This window comes from Leucoraja erinacea, chromosome 1 (genome assembly GCF_028641065.1).
Source record: "Leucoraja erinacea ecotype New England chromosome 1, Leri_hhj_1, whole genome shotgun sequence".
Classification (NCBI taxonomy): domain Eukaryota; kingdom Metazoa; phylum Chordata; class Chondrichthyes; order Rajiformes; family Rajidae; genus Leucoraja; species Leucoraja erinaceus.
In genome coordinates this window covers 89340621-89368463 of record NC_073377.1, presented here as the reverse complement: position 1 = coordinate 89368463, position 27843 = coordinate 89340621, and the positions used below count along the sequence as shown (strand labels likewise).

The 27843-nt window shown below is 40.9% G+C and overlaps 1 protein-coding gene across 10 annotated transcripts in view; it reads right to left on the bottom strand.

Moving 5' to 3' along the window:
* Nucleotides 1–27843, bottom strand: part of LOC129699015 (LIM domain-binding protein 2) — a 497462-nt gene that overhangs the window by 167184 nt on the left and 302435 nt on the right. For all 10 annotated transcript variants that reach the window (XM_055638643.1, XM_055638633.1, XM_055638651.1 and 7 more), the window contains one exon: nt 26243–26345. In XM_055638643.1, the coding sequence (XP_055494618.1) occupies nt 26243–26345 (103 nt within the window). The remainder of the gene's footprint in view (nt 1–26242; nt 26346–27843) is intronic.

Below are 27843 nucleotides of genomic sequence, written 5' to 3'. Positions count from 1 at the left end.
CCCCATGGCAAATCCATCCCGCTGGTCCCCAAAACATTGGACCATGGGTATGGACTCTATTTCAGCCGAGTGCTGGTACATTGGGAAGATCCTGTTCTGATGCCCTGCTACCTGAATTCTCATCAACATGATGGTTCTACCATTCTTTCAACAGCAGCAACGTATTTAGGTTGTGCATCTAACAGCAAAAATGTCCACAGGGTTTTACATGAGGATTTCTTAAACAACAACCGACACAAAGGCACATGAGAGATTTTACGGCAGATGGCAAAAACCTGACCAAAAAGATAGCGCATGAGGCTCATTGTGAGGAAGGAGTCAAAAGAGGTGGAGGCGCGATGTCAGTGCCAAGTGCCTTGAGAGCTAAAGGAAGGACCAAGAATGATGGTGTGATTAAACTGGAGGATCAACTACAGATTTAGAGAGATGTATATATCTCAGGCTTGTGGATTTGAAAGAGGATACAGAGACGGAAAAGGAAGAGAATATCAATATCAACGTGAAAACCACAGGGAAGTAATAAAAGCATGGACACGATGTACTATAACACAGCGGTGGAAATTGGTAATCACAGATGTGTGACCCTTGCCTATTTCGGCTTTAAAATGTTACCATAGATGCAAACAGTCCAGTTCAGATAGAGGCAGCTGCTCGGGTGCTGTCAACGACCAAGGAACAGAGTTCTGGATACCGGATATAAACAGTTTACAATTTACTGACAGTGGAGTGGTCGAGAGAGATGGCAGGTGGGCATTATCAATATAAATATAGAAACTTATGCCAATTTTTTCAGAAGACCGTGCAAAAGGTCAGCATGTACAGTATATGAGACAAATGAGAGGGTCAAGAATAGATACTTGGGAGACATTCAACCTAAAGGGATAGATGAATAGACAATTGGCTTCATGGAAGGAAGCAGAGGGTGGTGGTGGAAGGGTATTTTTTGAACTAGAGGTCTGTGCCTCATGGTTCAGTGCTGGGCCCAATGCTAATTGTGGTTTATGAGAATGTAGACGGCATGATTAGCAATTTTGTAGATGACACTAAAATGGATGGCATCATAGGTAGTGAAGATGGTTATCAAAAATCACAACAGCTGGACAATTGAGCTGATAAATAGCTAATCGAGTTTAATACAGATAAGTGCGAGATGTTGCATGTTGGGGTTAAACCAGGTCAGGACCTTCATAGTGGATGGTAGGGTCCTGGGGAATGTTGTAGAACAAGGGGATCTAGGAGTACTGGTACATAGTTCCCTGAAAGTGGTAGCACCGGTAGATAGGGTGGCTAAGACGGCTTTTGATACATTGATACTCAATATCTTGACTGATAAAGGCCAAAGTTTGGACATTATGCGACAGTTGTACAAGACATTGGTGAGGCCACATTTGGAGTATTGTGTTCAGTTTTGGTCACCCTGCAATAGGAAGGATGTTGTTAATCCAGAAAGAGTACAGGAAAAATGTACTAGTGGACCTGAGCCATAGGGAGAGAGAGATTGGGCGGGCTAAGGCTTTATTTCCTGGAACAAAAGAGGTTGAGGGTGATCTTATAGAGGTATATAAAATCACGAGGGGAATAGATAGGGTGAATGCACAGTTTTTTATCCAGGGTAGGGGAATCAAAAACCAGAGGTGAGAGAGGCAAGATTTAACAGGAACCTGAAGGACAACGTTTTCCGGGGAGTATATGGAATGAGCTGCCAGAGGGGGTAGTTGAGGCATATTATTGTATGCTACCTGCTTAAGAGGACAAGTTATGAGTAGTCAGAATTCCTGTCCATTCCAAGACTGCCCTGAAAACATCAGCTCAGAGATTCACCAGTGAGAAGCAACATTTCTCAATGACTGAGTTGGTGCACTTTATTCCAATAAACAGAGAGCAATGGACAATTTAAAAAGAATTGAATCATAAATTGGCTGTCAAATCTCAAGCAATTTATCACCGCCTGAATTGCCATTACCTTTATTGCAAGTGGCCTGTCTCTTTTTACATTGTAGACATATGTACACCCTGGCCACGAGATTAGGATGTGGGATAATCAAGTATGAGTGCTCTTCCACTCCATTTACATTTTTATTGTTTAGTGCACATTTTCTCACATGTATCAATTCAGGTCTACATTACATCTCATTTGATACTTGTCTCGCCCGTCGACACTAAATTGTTTACAACCTCCCAAAATCTATTCGTATTATTCACAGTTAATCAGACTCACTAATTTCTGTCATGTGTGGAGCTTGATATGGCATTCCCTACTCCCAAGTCCATATTATCGTACATACAGTAAAAGCTCCCAGAAGAACATATCACGATTTACATCCCTTTGGTTTGAAAAATAATTGATTGCCTATGACTCATTTCCGCACGCTTGCTGAATTCCTAACTATGCTTCCACGTCCCCAATAAATGGCAACAAGCAGCGTTTCAAGCAGCCAGTTGGTGCGCTGAAGCCCACTCGTTTTTCAATATCTACAGAGAGCCAAGGCAAGCCACGCTCCTCTCTAGGTCATGCTGGTCCTGAAAGGAGTTTGCGTTTACAACTTGCAGCAGATGGAAATACTTCCACATATAAATATGTATCTAGCATAAAAACAACATAGTCCAAGATGATGTGAGCATTAGTTTTGTCAGGGTCACAATCTGCATTAGTTTAGGCCTCATGGAATATTGCAGAGGCAATAAAAAGGATGGCAATGCAGGGATAGGTGAATTTACCAGGATAAGGAAACGTGCAGCCATTTGATCCAACAGTTCTATGATGCTGGCTATGCAACTTATTTCATCTCAAATAACAAAACCTCTATCTGTCTCCCTCCCTAGCTTATCCTTAAAAACATTAGCACTATTTACACACCATTCCCCCATAACAGCGGGTTCAGAATTCTAAAAAACATTTTCAATAAAGCATTTCGCTTTCCCCCCTCTGTTTCCTGCTTTGCAAAACACCACACTGATTTTAAAAGAATTTAGGATGTTTGGAGATTGTAAAAGGGACTGCATAAATGCACTTAGTTATTTTCAAATGCAATAATGATAAACGTGCATTTTACCAATTGAAAATATTTGGCCTAATACTGATTTAGAAAAAAATTATTTCTCATCAAAAATTCAGCTCATTGATCTGGACGGATTTTCTTGAAATGTAAATGCTATGCAAGTTAAATTATTGTATCACAATAATAGCATTACTTGTATCGCTCCACATATCTATATTACTAAAAGTCTCAACTTGACCATTTCCTGTTGCACTGTATATTGATTTTAGAAAAAACGCTGCCATTTATGGCTGTGATTTTAGGCCATCTTACTCAGAGTCCCCCTCCGCTGCGGAGGGCAAGAGGATGTTTCCCATCGATGAAAAATGAAAGAGTTATTAGTGTTTAAAAAATGTTGAGATTCTCTCTCCTGAAGGCCACGCCCCATCCGGAGGGACTATAAAACCCAGAAGTCTGGAGGTGCCAGTTCTCTGCAAGATGGGGGAGCGAGAGGTTGCAATTCTCAGTCTGAGCTGTGAATAACACTGAACACATGTATACTAAATTGTGAGTAGTTTTACTGACCTGTCAGTGCCATTAATGTGGTTTGAAAATGTATTTTGAAAATGCAAAAGTGTGTTTTGGTTTGAAAGTGCTAAAGCTGTGTTGCCTTTGGTTTGAAAGTGCTAAAGCTGTGTTGCCTTTTAGTTTGAAATTGCTAATGCTTGGTTGCCTTTGGTTTGAAAGTGCTGAAGCAATGTTGCCTTTGGTTTAAAAGTGCTAAATCTGTTGCTAAATCTGTTGCTTTTGGTTTGAAAGTGATAAAGCTGCCTTTGGTTTAAAAGTGCTAAAGGTGTATTGCCTTTAGTTTGAAAGTGCTAAAGCTGCCTTGCCTTTGGTTTGAAAGTGCTAAAGCTGCCTTGCCTAATTAAAGCTGCCCTCCTAATTAAAGCTACCTTGTATATAATTAAAGGTCTAATCTTGACCACTTCCTGTTTGTGCTTTATATTGATTTTGGAAAAATGCATCTTGCTTGAAATGGTATGAAACTGCCTTGAATTTGGTGGCCTTGCACCCTGCTTGAAATGGAATTTCAAGGAATAGCCGTGAGTCAACTGCGAGCCCATCAGCCGTGAGTGAGTGAGCTGCCAGCCCAACAGGCTTGAGTGACTGAGCCGCAAGCCCAATAATCCATTCAGCCCACAATATCCATACTAACCCTCTGGAAAACAGTCCCTTCAGTGCACAACACCCATACCAGCGTTCCAGAAAGCCAGATGCGGTCCTTGCCCATATTTGTCTCATCTGCGAGGGAAGACCCATTCTTGCTGAGTCCTGGTGCCCTAGAGTCAGGTGGGCGTAGAGGCCTTGCCCCCAGAACTACAAGAAAATCCGCGGATGAAACGTAGCATCCTGTCAAATATATCAAAGGCTTCAATAGTTTCTAAATGTCTCCGGCCAAATGACATCCAGATATTAAAAATGATATAAAGTATTTATTTTAAACAAGCAAAAAGTATTTATTTCCGAATAGAAAGTTAATATAACATAAATAATTTAACAAGTAAAAGCATGACGAAAATTGCTAGCATTTACCTGTTGAGCTGCAGACACAAGATCCCCATTGAAGGGATGAAAGGTCAGGTGCAGGAACAGCATTACCGTGGGGAATGGCAGCAAGATGGGGCTCTGCTGCTCAGCTTCATGGGCACTCCACTAATGGAGGACAGTGCAAGGTAATGTCACAAGCAACTTAGCAAGCTTCGGACTTGATTAAGTTTCAAAGGCTGAGATACACTGTCACTGACTGGAAGCACTGCCTCCAGCAAGGGATGATTAACTCTGCGGGGAAAATCATGAGCAAGTAATCTTCACAAAACGTTTATCTTGACAATAATGGCAGGGTGCTTCATCTGCTCTCTTACACATTTGGCAAACAGGTAAAATATACCAAAACTTTTTAGTTTAGTTTAGAGATAGTTTTTAAAAAAGGCCCTTCGGCCCACCGAGTTGACACTAGTTCTATCCTACACACATGGGTCAATTTTACAGAAGACAATTAACCTGCACATCTTTGGAACAACGTACATCCTAATAATACATTTTCTTGAAAGAAAAGGCCCAATGGGAATTGCAACATTTGTGAGATGTTGCCTGACCCGCTGAATTACTCTAGCATTTTGTGTCTATCTTGAGCATTGTGGCAAGACTGAATTTAAAAGCAGTCGTCCAAAGGAAATTAGGGTTTCAGATCTAAACAAAGGTCATTATGAAGGAGTGAAACGAGCAAAGTTGACGGGTAGAATACATTGAAAGGTATGGCAATGAACAGGCAAAGGCAACTGTTTAAAGAAAGAAAGAATCAACAGCAAAAAAAAACCTTAGACGCCTACAGGGCCTGTCCCACTTAGGCAATTTTTTTGGTGAATGCCGGCGGTAGCAGGTCGCCAAAATACGGGCGATTGGACACCCCCCTACGACAATGTCTACGACAACCTACCACCTAGTCGACGGCAAGCTACGGCAAGCTACCGACAACCGGCTACCTATTAGGACGTCCACCTACGACCACAACTACGACAACCTACGACCACACAGGCGACAACCTACGACAACCAAAATCAACCTACATCCACCCGCGCGCGACAAGCTACAACAAGCTACGACCCTGTCGGTGACAACTGAAGACAATTCAGTCGCCGGTACCTGTCGCTGGTTGCCGTAGGTAGTCGCCAAAGTCATTACCCGGCAACAAACTACGTCACCATGCGACAACCTGCGTTATCCTGGTAACAACCTACGACAGCACCTACGACAGCACCTACGACAGTACAAGACAAGCTAGATCAAACCCACAGTCGGCAAAAGGTTTTGAACATTTCAAAATCTAGCGGCGACAAGAAAAAAGTTACTACTCTTTAGGTGACTTGAGGAGTTGACTCACGACCATACAGGCATCACCCCGTGACCATGTGGCGACAGCCTAGTCGCCTGCAGTCACCGAAAAAATTGCTTAAATGGAACAGGCCCTTTACAGAAAAAACTATTCATCTGCAACTGACAAGATAAATAAATTGTTAAGTCTAAGGAAGAGACTTATAACGCTGCCAGAAATAAGAGTAGGCCTGAAGTTTGGGAGCATCTTAGAACAGACAAAAGGAGGACCAAGGAATTGATGAAGAAAGGGCAGGTGGAATATGAGAAAGGACCGGTGAGAAACAACTGAAATAAACCATATAAAGGGTATATAAAAAAATGATTAGCAAATGTGAGCTCCTTACTAGCAGAGGCAGAAGAATTTATAATTAGGCCTAAGGAAATGTTCAGAGATATTAAACAATTTCTCTGCATCTGTACAGTACAGCACCTCTTTAGAGAATTGAATCATAAACAGAACAGGCTCTTTAGCCCACTATGTCGGTGCTGAACATGAAGCCAAGCTAATCTCATCTGGCTCCATGTGATCCATATCCCTCCATTTCCAGCATATCCATATGCCCATCTAGAAGTTCCTTAAATGCCACTATTGTCTCCGTCTCCACCACTATCAACATTTCAGGCACCAACATCCCTATTTGTATATCTTCTTTGTGGAAAAAGTTATAAAAGTAACCCGATTGATATGTTAGAGAACCAAGAGTAAGCAAAAATAAAAACTCGAGAAACTAGGTATTAGTCAACAAGTAGGATGAGAGAACTTGGTAAGCTTGAAAGCTGATGGACCCCTATGATTTAAGGAGATATTGCACAGATGGTCCTTTAATCACTAGAGTTTCAAAGAATGAGAGATAATCTCATTGAAACTTTAAAAATTAATTAAAACTTTGGGAGGCTAGATTCCCCTGGCACAGGAATCTACATCAGGGAACTATATATGGGACTAGGGGAGATTATGTGTTCGGCACGGACTAGAAGGGTCGAGATGGCCTGTTTCCATGCTGTAATTGTTATATGGTTATATGGGACAGAGTTTCAAACTAAGCAGAGGTAAGGAGTAATTTCTTCACTCAGAGGACAGTGAACCTTTGGAATCATCTACACCCGAGGGCTGAGGAGGCTCAGTATTTGTGTTGATCTCAAACAGGTATGAATAGATTTCTAGGCATTAAGTGAACCAAGGAAGATGAGAAAAATGTTGGGAAATGCTGCTGAAGGAGGAGATTTGCCATGATCTTGAATGAATTGCAAAGCAACCTCAAAGACCCAAGTGACCTATTGCTGCTCCTAAATCCAATGTCCTTAATACATAGCTGCACAATAAATGTCCGAGGAGTACATGATTTCAAATTTCTCATAGTGTTTGCATCCGTCCATCTGTGAGAAATGATGATGCGGCTTTAACATTGTCCTGCTTGGAGAGGGGAATGTTTCATCTGTCGCTGCATTTCCTGCTGTGGCTGACTAAGCCTATCCTTGTCAGGTAGATCCTCCCACAGCTTCCACAGGTGAAGTTGGCTCTGGCCATTGGTTTGGGGAACGTGTTGCTGTAGCCAATGACTATTTTGCAACATTGGCTCCTGGCCCCCAGGGTCTTGTACCACATGTTGCTGTGGCACTTCAGACCTACCTGGAGGTCCTTTCTCCAACTCCCCCAGTCCTCAGCAGCTGCTTCCCAATTGTCAGTGCCAATGTTAAAATGTTCTCATACATTCCTGGATATTTTCCGAAGGAACAGAGGTTTCATTTTATTGGCAATATTCACAAATGTTTGAGAACTAAATATTCACATTGACTGCACACTTCCTGGTTTTTCACTTTAGTCTTGAGAGATATGGCTTGGAACAGGCACTTCAGCCCACCGAGTCTGCTCCGACCAGTGATCACCCCGTACACTATTCTACTCATGAGGGACAATTTACAATTTACAGAAGCCAATTAACTCATATACCCTCACGTCTTTGGAGTGTAGGAGGAAACCAGAGCACCAGGTTACAGGGAGAACATACTAACTATGTACCCGTAGTCAGGATCGAACTGAGGTCTCTGGCACTGCAAGGCAAAAACTACCACTGCGCCATTGTGCTATCGAAATATTCACTTTCATTGAGCTGTTGACAACATCAGCAAAATACATAAAAGCTGAGAGCTTTATCAAAAGCAAAATGGACATTTCCACAAGTGGAGTTAATCGTTATTATTTAGTAACGCTTAAATATGTTTGGATATTAATTGTCTCATTAATGAGTTACAAAGGTTGCATTTAATTAACACAGTACAGTTCTCAGTAATTACAACTGGTGCTCTTTGTAGATTAATAAATCTACTCTGTTTCTAATCTGTGTTCTGGGCACGTTTCCCTGGACTGAATCCAATTTCTCTGGTTTCTGGACTTTGCACTAACCTTTGCTTTTCCACTCATGTCTGCCAGAACTGATCTCTACCCTGGAGCAGACCTGCTGCTGATCAGCTTCTGAGGGGGAATATAAAAGAACTGCAGATGCTGGTTTATACCAAAGATAGACAAAAAATGCTGGAGTCATGCGGTAAGGCAGCATCTCTGGAGAAATGGATAGGTGTTGTTTCGGGTCAGGGCCATTCTTCAGACCTCAGCTACTTTCTGCTCCACTCTTCATCCACTCTGATGCCAAATGATTCTGCCTGCACTGCTGCCTCATTTTCTGTGGCCATTGCACCATACAGACATCAAATGCAAACCTCTTCCAAAGAGGAATTAGACTTGCTTGTTAATTGCAAATCAAACTTGAAAACAGATCCTTTTCCATATAAAGATAATTTCCCATCTTCACAAGCTTGCTCACTTAAATGTTTCAAAACTCACAATCATATTTTTGTCAAATCCGGGCTCAAATAACTTTGCACAGCCCATGTTGCTTATGTCCTGCACAAGTGAATTGAATTAATTGTGAAATGAGAAAGACGCACAATCGTGAACTAAAGTGACTTTGAACTGCATGCTTCCCTGCATGTGACAAATTTATGCCTCAACATTGCTGTACACACAGCAACACCACCCATCGATCAGCATGCAATGCAAAACTGGTTCCAGGTACATAACCAAGAAACTGCATGGGACTCAACCAAGAAAGAAGAACCTAACAAAAAGAAGATAGGCACAGAATGCTGGAGTAACTCCATGGCTCAGGCAGCACTTCTGGAGAGAAGGAATGGGTGACGTTTCGGGTCGAGACCCTTCTTTAGACTGGTTAGGGATAAGGGAAACAAGAGATATAGATGGTGGTGTGGAGAGAGAACAATGAATGAAAGATGAGCAAAAAAGTAACGATGATAAAGGAAACAGGTTAAGCTGTTTGTAGGGTGAAAATGAGAAGCTAGTGCGACTTGGGATGGGGTAGGGATAGAGAGAGAGGGAATGCCGGGACTACCTGAAGTGAGATAAATCAATATTCATACCACTGCCCTAATGAAAAGAAACAGGAATGAAAGACCATAATTGCACTGGTACTGGAGGTCTGAATAGAAGACAATGGTAGGATCAGCTGCACTGCAGGAAAGGAGATTTTATAATATTTTACTGGCGGGCCTTTCTAACGTTGTTTTTTATGTATAAAGAAAGGGGGCCCTCAACACTCAACCCTCTTATACAACACTATTGTTATGTGTTTTAGAATTTGTTGTTTTTTAGGAGATATAACAATGTTGATGCATGAACATGATAAATGTTCTGAATCATTAATGTTGCTGCAAAAGAAACATTGGATAAATATTGGACAATAATAATTCAATCCAGCTGAAGTATAAAGCAGGATTCTGTCTAAAGAAACCCGCCTGTCAAAAATAAAATGTTCAAGACTAACCTTTCACCACAGAACGTAACAGGAAAATGCCTGACTTAAAGCATTTACATTGGTGATCTGTGCTCTCTGCTCGCAAGGTCGAGCTCTGTGATTGGCAGGAACCCGGGGCAAGGTGCCAAGGTCAGCAATATGATTGCACAAAATGATGTGTTATTAAAATTGACCCCTCTGGAAAATTTGAATATCTGCATAAAGAACTACACTGGGTGGAAGGTAAGCTCCAGGATATATTTTAATGAGTATGTCACATTTTTAACAACTTCAATACATTTCTATTTTTTTAAAACAGAAATCAACAGCCTCTTAATGTGTACTGTGCTCGGCTTTTTTTTCTTTCTGCCAGAAGTTAATGACAATCCCAAACAAAATATCTGCAAAGTTCTGCATCGATCAATTAATGATACAAAATTCAGGCTTGAAGTGTGATTCATCATGAGTATTTTCCGAGTTTACAGTGTTTCGTCATAACGGCACAGATATTGTGGGCCGAAGTGCCTGTTCCTGTGCTGTACTATTCTATGTTCAATTACAGGATGAAGGGTAAGTTGTAGCTTCACTGTACTAAAGTAAAGTACTAATTTTTGATTCTGTAAGATCAAATTGCTATTAGTGTCATCCTTATAATTTTTTTAAACCTTTTCAAAACTGAAACAGCTGGCAGATTTCAACTAAAGGAGAAATGCAAACATTTAAATGCAGAAGCTTCAAAAGTATGATGGCATTAGTTTTAAGTACCAGCGTTGACAGCTAATTATTCAGCCTGGCAGTGTCTCAGTCAGCAAAAGGTGTAAATACTTTTTAAAGTCTGCTTGATGTAGAAAATGCAGCTTGCTACATATTTACAATCCCAAACATTCAAACTGGGAGACAGCATTGTGAGCTGCACACATTAAAGGGAGTTGTGACTGCCTGTAGGTCAGACACTAGTTGTGGAAGACATTAAAGGGCCTGTCCCACTTACGTGTCCTTGGCACGCAAATTACGCGACCTCGTCGTCGCGTTGAGGCGCACGGGCATCATGTGGCCACGCGGGGCCAGTCCCACTGAGAAGCGCGGAGGGGTATGGAGTTGTGCGCGACATCGCGCAAGGGGCTCCAAAATATTTGTAGTGAACAAAATCTTCGAGCGCCAACCGCCTGTCGTGGAACTGACGGCCAAAGTGGGACAGGCCCAAGACCCTGGCACGACGCAACGTCTCACCTTCAACAACAGCAGAAGCAGGCAAACGATCGCCGAGCACGGCCTGGGGCTCACGGTCGTTGCGGTCCGGATCCGCCCCCACTTCTACTCTCAGAGCGGGGCCAAGAAAATTGAAGATGGACACAAAATGCTGGAGTAACTCAGCGGGACCGGCAGCATCTCTGGAGAGAAGCAATGGGTGACATTTCGGGTCAAGACCCTTCTTTCAGACTGAAGAAGAGTCTCGACCCGAAACATCACCTATTCCTTCTCTCCAGAGATGCTGCCGGTCCCGCTGAGTTACTCCTACATTTTGTGTCCATCTTCAAGTGACGTCACACGCTCTAGACGAATGTGCAGACAAATGAAGTCACGCGGGACCGTCGCGCCTCAATGCGACCACGAGGTCTCGTAATTAGCGTGCCAAGGACAGGTAAGTGGGACAGGGGCTTGCTGCTGCATTCAGGCTGCAGTCCTAATGCATTTTCAGTTCACACGGTTGTAGACAATAAATTATCAGTTATACTAGGTAACCAGGCTATAATAGTGCAAGCCAAAGTACATTGTGCAACCTTATCCTAAATCCATGGCGGTTTGGTGTTGAGATGTGGCTTTGATTAGCGTTCTGCAGCGCGGTTCAAGAGCCGGATGGTTGATTGGAAGAAGCTGGTCTTGAACATGGTGGTTCTGGTTCTCAGACTCCTGTACCTACTTCCCGATGGGAGCAACAAGATGAGAGTGTGGCCAGGGTGATGTGGGACTTTGATATTACCTGCCATCTTGAGGCAACAATGTAACACTAGCTTAATCTATGAATGCGAAAACATCTAGAGCTCAAGAGCTTGCTTGCAATTTATTTATTTGGTGGATAAACAAATAGTCTCAAATCAGACTAAATCTGTATTATGTGTAAGAAGGAACTGCAGATGCTGGTTTAAACCGAAGATAGAGACAAAATGCTGGAGTAATTCAGCAAGACAGGCAGCATCTCTGGAGAGAAGCAATGGGTGACGTTTCGGGTCGAGACCCTGCTCACCATGTTTCAGCATGTTTTTGGATAAAACCTTCCACCTCTCTACCCCTTTACAATGATAATTTCACGTTTCCGCACCCCATCCCCCCACTGAGACCAGTTACCTTGCCCCTTGCAACCTGCACAATCTGAACATTAGTCACAAGGTGAACAAGAAGAGATTAATGAATAAGTAAGAATGAAGCACTGTGTGCTATGCAAACCAGGAGAGAAACTTCCAGGTTAAGCCTTGACATAAGGGAGACCAAGTCAATTATAAAGTGTCAAGTTAAAATACAAGTTAATGTCATGAGTGCGTGGAAGAGTCAATGAACTCATTTGAAATAATATCTGCCCGAGGACAGAACAAAGGTCATGGGGGTAAACAGATGAACAAGCTCTTGAATGGAACTCAGCAGTTCGCACAGCTCTGAGATCATGTTTAAGTTATCTGTGGATCACAAGTGATCTTAGGCTGTGCAGATGGCTTCTGTGGGTTAAATATTCTGCAGCTATTCCCTTGGAGGTCAGAGAGAAACCCAAAGAAATTCTTGGAAGCTTTTTCTGCAGGCAGTGAGGAGACGGGTCAAAACCATGACTGGAAAATGATATACAGTCAGTGGAGGGAACGAGCTGAATAATTTTTTATTATTCTCAACTTCAGTGTATTCTTATGATTTTATTACACAGAATTGCCGATGGTGAGTGGGGAAATTGTGCAGTTTAGAACTGGTGATCACATTGCCATTATTACTTCCACCTTTACAGTACAGCTGTCAGCTGCAGCATTTCTGCTGGCTCAAAGAGTTTACTTTTACAGATTCATCTCAATACTCTCACTGGGCATTGTGTGCAAAATATTGTTTCAACAAATATCATTCAAAACAAGATTATATATTTTGAGTGTCTGTATTGGGTGATTTCCCTGACCCACTGTCCTCCTTAACAGGGTGAATGAATGCAAGATGAGTACAGGCAACAAAACCTGTTAATGACCAGGCACTACAGGGAATCTTCCACTCTCTAATCAAAGTATCAGCAGGAAATTGTTGGAATTCCCAGGAAAATGGTGCTAATCAGAAAGATATGACAGGCAATCGAACAAGACTTCAGCATCCATGTTTATTTGTAAGCTGCTTGAAATCCCCACTCAATGTTGCTGGCAAGGATGCTGTTTGGTCCCTGATTACCTGTGCTCCTGGTTATATTTCACTTTGCTAGGCTTGCATCTGAGAAAATGGAAGGAATAAATGAAATATGGAAGAGTAACGTTGGCCTGGAAAAAAAATTCTGATAAAGTGATATCACTGTGAACTGGAAACCAATGTTATGAAGATTACCTTTTAACAAACTCAAAATATATAAGTTTTGTTCAAGTGTTATAAATAACCTTTTATTTTAATTACAAATCTGAAATTGATGGGAAACTTCAAAAATGTATCTGGTGTTTTGATTTTTCCTTTTAATCCTTTTTAACACAAAATCAGAAGGAAATTTTGATGGGTGAAATTGCTAGAACAAATTTTTCCTCCCCATTGGTGATTTACTGGTGCGTTTGTGATTTTGTATTCTGCAAACATGAGTGTGGATACATTGGGTTTTTTTTCTTCTCCTTAGCTTACAAATGGGAAAGAGGCAATTGCTAGTGTCAGTGCCGACATAGGAGAGCTTCAGACATGTCAGCCTGAATGGGGAAGAGCAGGCACTTCTATTTGTTAACTGAGCATTGTTGTGCTGGAAATCATTAAGTCCAAACCCCAGCAATGAAGAATACATCAGACCAGGAGGGAAAATGATACCGACCAGAAATACCGAAACACAGTGGGATATCTTTTGTACTTGAAAAGAATTGGAAATGATGGGCAACCATGGCCTGGACTAATCCAGTTCAGTCATGAATATTATAGACGATGGACCTTTGTAAGCGAGAGAGACCCACTACAATATTATTTATTTCTCCAAATCCCGTCCAGCTGCTACTCCACACTCAAATCAGTTCTCATTTATCTCATTATTTGAATTGCATTTTAATATCCTCTTGGAATGATTTTCACTCATTTGCTGTGCACCTGTTAAAAAAATAATTTGAAGACAGATCCAGCATCTTTAAAATGTAATAAATAAAAATGAATCATTAAAAGTGAAACAGAGGTACAGTAAGCGTACATTCATCCCGGTGGGTAGCACCGTTTAGTATGGCAGCCTCGCCTGCAGCTGTTTGTCCTTTCATCCTTTTTTTCATTTTTAGTCTGTTAAAAAGTTTGTTTTGGAGGTCTTTTAGTCTTTTTATGTGGGGGTTGGGTGGGGGAAGGGGCAAACTGTTTTTCTCAGTCACTACCTAGTCGAGGATGCGACTTTCCTCCGAGCCACATCTTCGCCCTTCCTCGCGGCCCACCATCTGGATTGGCGCGTCCTTTCCTGCCAGAGACCGGCCTGAGATTCAGCTTCAGCAGCGGCGCAGCACTGAAGTACCATCGCGGAGCGGGCGATGCTTTACTGGGATCGCCGTGTTGGAGCTCCGGAGTGCTGGGACTGCCGACGTTAACATCGTGGAGCTGTGGTCTACGGAGCTTCCAGTCACGGGCAGCACTGACTTTAACATCGCAGAGTCCTGGGATCCCTTTGCCGAGGGCTGCCAGTGTTGAATCTCCGCCTAGCTCGGCCTGTAGACTTCGGGAGCCGCGGTCTCCTGTAGGAGGCGGCCGATTCGGAACTCTAAGCCGCTGAGAATGTTCTTCCGTTCCGACGTCGGAGTTTCGATCATCCCGGCGAAATGGCCTGCACATCGAGCCACCGTGGCGGCGTCTATGGAGGGCTCGAGGCCCCGACCACGGGTGAACAAAGAGGAAGGAAGATCCCTGAACTTTATTGCCTTCCCTCACAGTGGGAAACGCTGATTCTGCTGCATGGGGATGTTCATGTTAAATTCTATCGTGTGTTGTGTTCTTTTTATTCGTATGGGTGTAACCCAAATCTCACTGTACCGATTGGTACAATGACAATAAATATAAACTTGCAACTTGAATAGATAGGTCAATTGTCTTCTACCAGTTTTTTTCTGAAGCAGGGCAAAATGTATTAAAGATTGACGCCTTGAATGCCATATAACCCAATAAAGTGATATTTATCTTGAACTTAAGAAACAATTTTTATTTCTAACTTTCATGTGTTTAAATACTGACAATTAACATGTCTACTTCTGTTGAACTAAAATCAAGCCAGGTCATCACAAATTAAGCAGACTCTCTGATAAGTAAAGCAGTTTATTTTATTGAACGCTGAAGAATTCGAAAAATGGATGGTTATCTTTCTGCTAGTGACACCCTCCCGTAGCAAATAATAGATATTCCCAGCCTTTGATGCTAATGGAGACAATTCATTGGTTACACACTTCATTAGAATATTAACATCCACTGCAGAAGCACAATGGCACAGAAACAAACTGTGATTGTGAGATCCTAGAAAATGTATATTAAAACAGTGATGTTTACAATGAACAGCTGAATGATGGCAACACTAGATTACAATTTTGACAAACACATAAAACACATTTTTCAGATAGTCTCGTTTCTAGTAATTAGAGATTAACGTGCAAACAAAGCAATAAAAGGAGCAAAATAAAATTCTCACAACAATACACTCCGTCATTGTTTTACAGTGAGACTGTAGGCCATTGTGTTCAGAATCAGAACCAGCAAGATAATTTTTATCTGAGTTGATTCTCACCAGCTCTTTGATAGCATCATTTTGTTTCAAACAAAATAAAGATGGGGTTAAGATCTTATTAAAAATATTGCACATGAAAATCATTTTGAGTACTTCTACACCTATTCAGATTAACTAATCGGCAGAGATTAATTTTGGATTGTGTTGCATTGAAAATATTTCTGATACTGACAGGACTTTCAGTGCTTAGATAGGTTGATAATCAACATCATAAGACATCCGTACCCTTAGGCAATCAACGTACAACATAATATTCTATGCCTTAATTCTTGTTCTCGGTTTAACTGTACTACATGTAACAATGGTAGATAATTCAGAACACTGAAGGATATTTGCAATGATAATCCCAAATAAACATCAACAAAACTAGAGAGATACAAACAGAGAAAACGTAGCCTCCAAGCTCTCTTCCTGGTTATTCTTCGGGAGCAGGATTCACAAATGACAAGTCCCAAGTCAGAAGCTGTCATTCAGCTGTCAGCCCGCAGTGCTTCAGTGCAGCTCCCCATCACTGGGCTGCCAGCGCTGCAGCTGACGGCCTCCATTCAGAGAGCACACTCAGGGATGCCAGTCAACTGCTCCACTCATGTCAGCCCCTGAAATGACCTGGCCCAGGCACTTGGGAACGTTTGAACTTGTGTGAACCCGGCAAGTCGGGGACTTCAAAATAAATGGTGTGCTTTGTTCTGAAGTTAAGGACATAAGGACATAACGAATAGGAGTAGAATTAGACTATTCTGCCCATCAAGTCTACTCCGCGATTCAATCATGGCTGATCTATCTCTCCCTCCTAACTCCATTCTCCTGCCTTCTCCCCATAACCTCTGACGCCCGTACTAATCAAGAATCTATCTATCTCTGCCTTAAAAATATCCACTGACTTGGCCTCTACAACCTTCCTGAGTGAGGGAATGTGGTCAGCAAGTGATCAACTGGTTCCAAGCAGCGGTGTTAAAAGGATACTGACCATAGTGATTTTAGGGTACAAATGTCAGGCTTTAAAAAAACTAATGGCCTGAAGATCAGAGGAAATTTTATGACTGGATTAAACACTGGTTTAATACTGATCGGACAGACTGCAGAGTTCAGACAAATCTAAAACCAAGAATAGTGCTAAAGGAAGTGCTATCAATTAAAATCCAAGAACACAAGAAAATAAGAGCAGGAGGTGAACTGGCCACATGGGCCTGCCCTGCCATTCAATATGATCATGGCTAATCTTGCTGGGCTCAACTGGTCTTCAGTGCAAGTTCCTCACAGCTCTTAATCGTTCAAACATTTATCAATCCTGACCTTAAACATATCTAAAGATCTGACCTCCACCACCCAGTGCCAGATAATTCCGTCCATCCATTTCTTCATCTGAATGAAGAAATTTCCACCCAGTTTTAAATGACTGGCCCCTCACTTTGTAACTATGTTCTGTTGTGTGTAAGTCTCCCACTGAGTAAAAACCTCTCAACATTGATCCTTCAATTAGGATTTTATATGAACTCCTGGAAATCCAGACCCAAACTGTCTAGCTTCTCTTGCTACTCTGACCCCGTGAAATCCCATGATCCCAATGACTCCTTCCAATGCTACTATATCCTTTCTAAGGTAGGGGGTGGGGGCAAAATCTGCACAGTATTGCTGGTGTGGTTTCACCAACACCCTGCACAACTTTAGCAAGATCTCCTTTTCTAAAACTAAAAATCTTTTACAATGAAGGCCTTTTGCTTCCTTAACTACATGTTAATTTTGTGATTTATACATTAGAACATCAAGATCCCTTTACACATCACTCATTCGCAGTCTCTCTTTACTTAGATAATAATCTTCCTCCTGATTCCTTTCACATTACCTCACATTTTCCCACATTAAACTTAGAAATTGCCAGTAATTCAATTTATTTATATCCCATGCAAAATCACACTGTTCTCATCAAAACTTGTCCTTCCATCTATTTTCACATTATCAGCAAAATTGGAAACTTTACAGTCTGCTCACTCTTCCAATGATGGATCAAGAACAGACCGCAAGGGTAGTCTACTAGTTGTATCCTTCTATCATGAAAAAGTCCCATTTATTCCAACTCTGTTTTCCATGACAGGCAGTTTTCAATCCATGCTAATGCACTCTCTCCAATATTTTTTACTCTTAATTTTTGCCTTTTGGAAATTTAAATACACTGCATTTACCGATTCCCCTCTCTCAACTCTTCCTGCCGCAGCCTCAAAGAATTTGAATTTGCTAAACATGACTTCCTTCATAAAACCATGCTGGCCATGCTTGATTATCTTCAGCTTTCTTAAAGTATACAAGTACAGTAGACCACAGGAACAGGCCCCTCAGCCCACAATGTACACGCCAATCACAATGCCAAGTTAAACTAATCTCCTCTGCTGCTATGTGATCCATATCCCTCCATTCCTTGTATATCCGTGTGACTATCCACATTATAAAAATAGTGAGTGATTAAAAAAAAAAAACTTTTTCATAAATACACTGCTTCCTTCTTTTTCTCATCAAGCTTTCATGGGTCAAGCTTATTAAAGGTGAATTAATAGTCAACTGGTTCCCGAAACCTCTTAGATAAACCATCAGCTGGAATTTTGTATGAGTGAACCTGAATTGATTTTCCTTTCCATGGCAGGTAGAAAGCATTTGAGGTTTCACCTCTCCCTGTTTTTGGCATCATGGATCAGGTTTAGAATATACGACTGGATAAGAATAAGGGCAGATTCTTGTTGGACACCTTAACAACAAGATTTAAGTGTGGCATTCATATTTAGGTTATGGGTGGCACAGTGGTGCCTCACAGCTCCAACAACCCTGGCTCAATTCTGACCTGTAGTGCTGTCTGTGAGGAGTTTATATGTTCTCCGTGACCACATGGGTGTCCTCATGGTGCTCCTGTTTCCTCCCACAACCCAATGACCTGCAGGTTGGTTGGTTAATTGGCCACTGGAATACAATCTTTGTTTGTCGGCGATTGGTAGATCCTTTTTACGGGGTGGAGTGTGGGGGTGGGGGGAGGGGGGAGGGGTGGCGAAGAGTTGATGGGAATTTGGTGATATTTAAATTGGATTTGTATAAATGGGTGATTGATGGTCAGCATGGACCTAGTAGACTCAAGGGGCCATTTCTCTGTTGTATGACTATGAATTTATCAGAAATTCAGCATAAACTAATGGAAGAAAGCTTTCCCAGTATAGACAATTATATATACATTTTGGCCAACACCCTTCTAACAATCCTGTTTTCTGGCAGAGTGCTCAATCTGAAGATCCCTTAGGTGTGCCTGCTTTGGGATTTCCCTCTTAACAAATTACTATTGTCAATGGTGGTGCATTTTTTACATATATACATGAAATGCCATAAAGTATTACATCACGGTTGAATGTTTCATTTTGTTTTCACCAATGTCATTATGATGGCACCATTCTCAACACCATTTCAATCAGACCATCATATGGGGGTGACTCCTTGGTTGGCTGGACCTCTCAAGACCTGCCCATTCTGAGAACTGCCCTAGTTCCAGTAGAGTAATTTCTGCAATGTTAACATGTATACCAGATGAAAGTATATCAAAATTGATTCCCAAATGAAAACTATAAAAATGCCACAATGCTCTTTGATGCACAACACAACTTTCACAGAGCTTGTGTCTGAGCTACAAAATGAACAGTTGTGATGGATGGTAGATGAAAAACACATTGACGTATTTCTGAGCACTTTATATATTGCGGCATAGCACAACACTTAAATTGGTGCGTTGAAATATGTTAATGGACCTCTTACCAATATATCTTATAATCGCAGTAGTTATACAATGCAACAGTAGCACTTGAATAAAGTGGTCTAAAGAGACAACTGAATGCTGCAGGGCAGCACATATATTTCAGCATTTTAAAAGTACAACATTTTTCCTAGTCTGCTCCCAAGGTACTCAACTCAGTGTTGTGAATATGGTGTTGAGATGGAGAGCTCCACAATGGAGCCTGATCTTGTTTATGCACACATGAACATCTGCTCTTTCCTGCAGGAATCACTGAGCAGTAATCAGGAATGGCAACGCCAGGCTTTCCCTGGACTTCTTGTAGGCTGCTTGTAGTTCTTTCGATTGCTTACCTCTCTGTGGGGATGTCAAGAATTGAAGAAAACGTGTCTCCTCTCAAGAGTTATGGGACCAATTGTGCAAGCGAGCAGTGTCTTGCATACAAAAACAAACAGCAGTAAACATTCATAAGATGAAGGGGTCTTATTTTATATTCATAGCGAGTAGCAGATCGTTTGCCGAAAGCTGAGAAACTTGCTCCGGGAAAGAATTTGACTATAACTAAAACTTGTTGCAATTTGTGCAGAATAATGGCACAATCAATTCTAGAATATGGCGCAGAGCTTGAGATGCTAACTCATGAAGGGTACTGAAGGATTCAAGACTTCAGGAAGCAAGGAATGAGGGTATGTTACTGGGAAAGTAATTTAAAGGCTTGCATTAATAACTTCTCGACATGTTCAAATCTCACCATGGCAACTACAAATTAAAAATGTAGTTAAGTTTTAAGTTAGAACAAAAAAAATGTAATTAGTATAAAAAGCTAGCATTACCAATGTTCATTTTGAAACTATCTAATTGTCTTAAAACTCCATACAGTTTACTGATGTATTTTACGAAACAAAATCTGTCAAATTTAGAGTCTTGCTGAAGTGTATTCCCAGACTCATTGCAATATGATTCATTCTGAATTGCCGTTTAAAATGCCAGAATTTGCTACCCTGTTCCAGGATAATTAGAGATGGACAATAAATACGTCATGCCAGGAATATCCACATTGTGTAAATAAATAAAGATAAAACCATAATTATGAAAAACATCAGTCAGCAACATGTTTGGCAAAGCAAGGAACGTGGATTACATGAACCACGGGGCATCACGATGACACTGCGGCAGAGTTGCTGCCTTACAGCGCTTGCAGCGGCAGAGGCCCGGGTTCGATCCCGACTATAGGTGCTGTCTGTATGGAGTTTGTGCGTTCTCCCCATGACCTGCATGGGTTTTCTTCGAGATCTTTGGATTCCTGCCATACTCCAAAGACGTACAGGTTTGCAGGTTAATTGGCTTGATATACATGCAAATTGTCCCTAGTGTGTGCAGGATTGTGTTAATGTGCGGGGATCGCTGGTCGGTGCAGACTCGGTGGGCAGAAAAGCCTGTTTCCGTATTGTTATCTGTAAACTAAACACGTCTGTGATCTTTTCACCATTGCTGCTGGAATACTGTACATTTGGAAAGCAACTTGCAACACACACACACACACACACACACACACACACACACACACACAGTGTGGAAAGAAAAACATTCATCACTTAGTAAGTTCTGATCTGGATTTCCAACGCACTTTAGTAGGTCTCTTATCCTAGACTCATTATAATATGTATTTAAGCATTTATCTGTATCCCTGTAAGTTATAAACTTGAATTTCAGTTTATCTATGCACCTAACGAGATGTATTCAGAACTTATTCTTACTAACCAAATCCAGCACCCAGTACATGACACTACAATCTGAAAACATTTTCATTTAACAAACCATACAGATCCACTGACAAGATAGGTTGAAGACTGTCACATTGGTTTTACACTCCACAGATGGCACATAGATGTTATTCTATAACAAGCTCTTTTTACTGGAACTCAGTTCACAAGAAAGGTTGCACGAGTGTATATGACCACATGTTAATTGCTTTTTCACTGATAGCTTCTGAGCCTTGCTGGCTGATTAGATAGCATATTACATCAACAAAATAGAGAGAGTACAGAGGAGATTTACTAGAATGTTGCCTGGGTTTCAGCAACTAAGTTACAGAGAAAGGTTGAACAAGTTAGGGCTTTATTCTTTGGAGTGCAGAAGGTTAAGGGGGGACTTGATAGAGGTCTTTAAAATGATGAGAGGGATAGACAGAGTTGACGTGGATAAGCTTTTCCCACTGAGAGTAGGGAAGATTCAAACAAGGGGACATGACTTGAGAATTAAGGGACAAAAGTTTAGGGGTAACACGAGGGGGAACTTCTTTACTCAGAGAGTGGTGGCTGTGTGGAATGAGCTTCCAGTGAAGGGGGTGGAGGCAGGTTCGTTTTTATCATTTAAAAATAAATTGGATAGTTATATGGACGGGAAAGGAATGGAGGGTTATGGTCTGAGCGCAGGTATATGGGACTAGGGGAGAATACGTGTTCGGCACGGGCTAGAAGGGTCGAGATGGCCTGTTTCCGTGCTGTAATTGTTATATGGTTATAAATAACATGAATGGATCCTAATCAAATTCTCTCACCTACAAATGCAAGGTGCAATATCAGGATCTTTGCGGAATTATCTATGGCTATGAAAGAGGTGCACTGAAAACCATCAACACTGAAGGCCAGTGATGCCCTTCCGAACACTAAAGGGGTTGTTGCTATTTTTCAAACACAGTGCTCTACCCAGGTACAGAGAAAGAGAAACCTGTTAGATATATTTTAAATCCGCCGACACCTCTCTTCAGTTATAAGCTTCCACTTACACAATGCATCAGTATTCTAAGTTTCACAAACAACCCATTTCTATATGACATGCATTTCATTCTGAGTGTTTATTGTAGATTCATACAGTTTCATGGCCTGCAACCATGCCCTTCAAAACAACTCTTTCATACCAATCAAGATACCTATCTATGCTGAACCCGTTTACCTGCATTTGGCCCATAACCCACCAAACCTTTCCTATCCTTTGCTTGTCCAAAAGGCTTTTTACCATTGTAATTAAACCTGTCTCTAATATTTCATCTGACAGCTCTTTCTACCCCTAATTCCCATCAGATTCCCTGTAAATCTGCCATCTGACCTGAAGCCCATACCCTCCAGTTTTAGACTTGCCTCCCCTTGGGGAAAAGACTGTGATTATCAACCTTATTGTTACCCCTTGTTATTTTATACTCCTCTGTAATGTCACCATCAACCTCCTGCGCTCCAGGGAAAACAGTCCTAGTTTATCAAATACCTGTACTCCAAATGGACATTGCTTTATCTTTGAAACAGGATAAAATAACAACGAAAACCCATATCCAAAATTGAAGGACTGAAAAGAAAGAAAGTCCTGGGTAGATACAAGTGCTTGGCTGCTTGGATTAACTGTGTATTACAGCACCACCTGTGCATTGCCCCTATTCCCAATAGAATTTCAAAAGCAGTTCACAGTTCAGTTCACAGCTGCCATCGTTTTAGACCTCCACCGAACAACAAGGATGAATTTTGACATCCAGTGTCACCCTGCCAATTGTTCTGTATCCAGAATAGCCCACATGGAACACTCCAATCCAAGATGAATTAAAGTTATTTCGGAGAAATTAAAAAACATCAGACAATTTGAAATAAAAACAGAAAATTCTGGAAGTACCCAGCAGGTCAGACAGCAATTCTTCAGTCACCTATATAATTTTTTTTTAAAGCTGACACTGCTTCTTTTTCCAATCACTAATTCCTTAATATAACATTAATTCCTTAAACACCAACTCTGTTTCTGTCTTGGCAGATGTTACCTGACGTGCTGAGTATTTCCAAGACTTTGCTTCTATTGCATTTCAAAGTCCACCAATTAACAAATCAGGCACTTCCATATTCATGCAAAATTGCAGGAAATACTTAGCTGCCCATCAGAACTCAAGCAGTGGGGATTGGAAGGAGTTGGTTGCATGGGAAGCTCGGGCAGGGTGGAAGTAAAAACTAAGTAGCAAATTTCTATCGATATACTCTTAGTTTCATCAGGTGACATAGCTACAGTTCTGGAATGCAAAACTTTGTTTGAGGTCTTGGACCCTAACCTCCCCAAATGACAAGATTGATTGACACAGGCGAAAGTTGAAAATGTAGAGGTGAAAATTGTAAACGAAGGGTTGGTGTTACTGATCCAAACATTCTTCAGCGTAATGCTCGGCTGAAGAAACATCAAATGCAATTATGTTCCTTTAAGGAGATGCTTCCTTCCAAGATCACGAGCTAATGACTTTCACATAAAAATGGACAGACATATAAATCCACAAAACACCAAATAAATCTAGAATCAAGATCTTGAAAGTGAGTGTTATCTTGGTGCCCATGGCTAAAATCATAAAAATGCACAAAAAAAACAACATTTCTGTTGAAGAATAGATATTTAACTTGCTCAATCAAGGACTAATTTAATTTTAATCATGACTCCAATGGTTCATGTTTTTTCCTCCAATTTCTTTCTTTAAATGCACATACCAAACTTTTTATCAGAAGTACACAATTGTACTATGTTCAATCCCATTCACAACTCCTTGAAAATGAAAAACACAGCTGCATTAGAGTTGTGCGAGTCAGTTCAAACATCTGATAGTTGTATGATAGTGGCTGTTGCTGAACATGATGTCGTGGGATTTCAGACTTCTAGACCCCAAGAAGAGGGCATGGTCTGGATGGTTGGATTCTTGTTGATAGAAGATGCCTTGTTGAGGCAGTGCCTCATGTAGATGCTTTCAATGGTGGAATGCCTGTGTCTACGATGGGCTGGGTTGATTCCACAACTCTCTGCAGCCTATTGCATTCTTGTGCATTGGAATTGTCGTACCAGGTCATGATGCTGTTTATAGATGTTTATAGATAAGTTAATAGATAAGCATCTCCCTAATGAAACATAATTGCATTTGTTTCTCCAGCCTGAAATTAAAGCCCTGTCCCACTGTACGAGTTCATTCAAGAGCTCTCCCGAGTTTAAAAAAAAAATCAAACTCGCGGTAAGCACGCAGAATGAACGTAGCGGATACGTCAGAGCTCGAGGACGTCTCTTAGCAGCTCGTAACACTAACGGCAGGTACTCGGGAAACGCGGTAAGCTCGGGAAGTCACGTGAAGATTTTTAAACATGTTGAAAAATGTCCACGAGAGCCCCAAGTACCCGCGAGCGGCCATTACCGTAAATCACTGAGTTCGAATCAGGGCAAAACTCGGGAGAACTCTTGAATGAACTTGTACAGTGGGACAGGGCTATTACGCTGAAGAGTGTTTGTCAGTAACACCAACCCATCCCCTTAAACTTCCTCTTAAACATTTAAACTTCTCAGAATGTACAGGCACTGCATCATTACATCTACATGCTGGGCCTGAGCAGACCATCAGAGTTGTTATTGCCCAGGAGTTGAAGACAAATAAGTCAAATAATATTGCCCAGGAGTTTGAAGTTGCCAACTCTTCTCCACCACTGACCCACCAATGAAAACTGCTGCAGAAAAATAGTATCTGCTGTTGACGACGTGCCGATCGGCAAACAGAAACGGATCCAGGTCATTTCTGAAGCAGGAGTTGACTTGAACCATAACCAACTCTTTGGAGCTCTTCATTATGGTAGATATAAGTGCTACCAGCTGGTAGTCATTAGGGCAGGTTCCGTGCTCTTCATGGGAATCGGTACAATAAATGTCCTTTTAAACCGTTGTGAACCTCACGTCACAGAAGTGAGAAACTGAAGTTGTCCTTTAATACTCTAGTTGGTCTGCACAGATTTTTATCACTCAGTCAAGTATGCCATCTGGTTTGGACATTCTATGGACGATGGTCATTGTTTTTTTTCCGACAGGTTTTCTGCAAATTCCTGAGCAAATGTCATCACATGCTACAAGTGCTTTTCCCAGTATCTTAACAATGAGAAATAAAACCAAGATGTTTATTTTTTAATGTACTATGTATCAGTCAGTGAGACGAGATTTAATAATAAAGCACTAATTACTCGACTTTCCACAATGGTGATAACATGGGATGCCTGCCAGATTTCTTGTCTCTCTCCAAGGGCCAGGCCTCAATACCAAACCAAACCAGTGATCTGGTCAGAGTTAATTACAAACTTAATAATGCACAGAAGCTGTGAGACACAAGATACCAAGTGCAATAATTGTGGCTAAACGATACATTCATGTTTCAAATAATACAACGTTCAAACCATTGTTTTCCCTTTTCAATCGATTAAAAAATCACGAGGTATCCTCGGCTCCATGAACTACACAAACCCATTTCATGAAGAAACACTGATTGTGTCTCCATCATTTTACATAAATGATAATCAAAATAACTACTCCCCTGTGTTTTGCTATGATGAGTGAGTAGGTTTTAATACTTTGAAACAGGCATTTCCTTGTCATCTCATAGTTGTTTTTTTTAAATACTTAGCTGCAAGTGAATCCACAAACTGGACTGAGTGATCAGCATTCAGAAAGATTATTAATTTCTATAATATGCATCCATCAATGCATCTAACATCTCAAATATGCTGTCCTAGCCATGAAAACAATTGAATTAATTAGTTTCTGACTAAGGCACTGGCTGTTTCCACGGATACTTCCATTCTAACTGGTAAGCATTTTGAAAATAATATTAATGTCACAAAGTTTTCTGATTAACGAATGTTCCTCCATACGAATGTTCCTGATGATAGATTACCTCCTCATTCACTACATAATTAAACTGTAAACACTGGCTGAAACCCCAACAAATATTTACACATGTTACTCTAAGTCAAATAAAATGCCTTCTTACTGTATCTCTTTGGTCCGTCTTCCAAACAGAATGAAAGTGTTAGCGTTGCATCGTCTTCAAAAAACTCAGTCGCAAATGCGTCCCACCACAGATTGTCACTGTCCTGAGGACAAACAATTTCAAAAGGCATGTAATTAATGCTGTGTCTAAATAAATTATATATAAAAACACAAATCTATACAGAAAATGTAGTCAATTTGAAAATTAGTCACTTTGAAAAATAAAGAAAAGTACATTGTTACATTTCACAGGACATGCAGTTGGATGCTTGTCTTTACCACATGGTTGGTAATATTGGCAAGTGGATCATCCAATTTACACTGAACCCATTCATCATTTGTTGCATCAATGGCAGAGATATTGAGAGATTAATGAGCTTGGTTTGGAACAGCACTCAATTGATTTCCATATCAATCACCATTCTTTCTGAGAAGAAAATATTTCTACTGTTGTCACTGTGTTAGTAAACAGTGGGATTGAGAGTTCTCAGTGAGGATCAACAGTCCCTCCATTCTTCAAAGGTGATATATTCACCTTCCTGAATGCACGAGAGGAATAGCTTCAGGAAGATTCAGACAATGTTCTACCCATTGCTTATTGTCAATACCTGGCTGTGCACAAGATGGATTTGTATTTGTGTAAAATGAAACCACAGATGCTGACACATAATGCTGGAGTAATTTAGCGGGTCAGACAGCATCTCTGGAGAAAAGGATTTGTATTTAATTACTTCAGTTTTAATTCCAAGCTGGTGATGAGATTTGAACTTGCGTGCCTCGATCATCGATCTAGAGCACTGCCTGCTCATCCAGTTTTCTTTACGTAGCTTTATTTTGGAAACCCCATCATTACAAGTAAACTTTCATCTCACCAACCTGAAAGCGGTCCTAACTTCCCATCTACCTCATTGGAGACCTTCAAACTATCTTTATTCATTTTCACTAAACATACCCTTTATCCTGTATCTGTACACTGAGGACGGCTTGATTGTAATCATCATGTATAGTCTTTTCGTTGACTGGATGGCATTCAACAAAAATGTTTTTCACTGTACCTCGGTACACGTGACAATAATTAACTAAACAAAAAAATAATATAAAAGTCATCACAAACTAGGGGAAACTAGATTGGGCTCTGAATAAAGTTCTCCCAGTTTCAACATGTCCCAAATGTAAATGTTATTTAAACTATTTTGGAAATGCTATAACATTTTAACATATCACTTATATTTTAATTCTATGGATTCTACTGTCTTACATTTGCTCTGACCCAGTTTGAATATTATCCTCATCATCCTTTAACACAACCAAACAGTGAGCTACAGTTGTAACAGATACATGGGTAGAAACTTTGGATAGCTTCTGCTTTGGATACAATCAGCAATACAAGCATAAACTGTTCTCAAAATTGGTGCTAGTTTTCCACTACCGTACCTTTTTAACGACAAAATATGAATTTTCCATGAACAAGTGCTTTCGGATATATATTTTGCATTGTAAAATATTTAGATATATTTGGGAGTTAATGCAAAAAACAAGCATTCTTGAATGTTCTATATCTCCACTGTGTAATCCAACTCTAAATAAATTGAAATCAAAAAC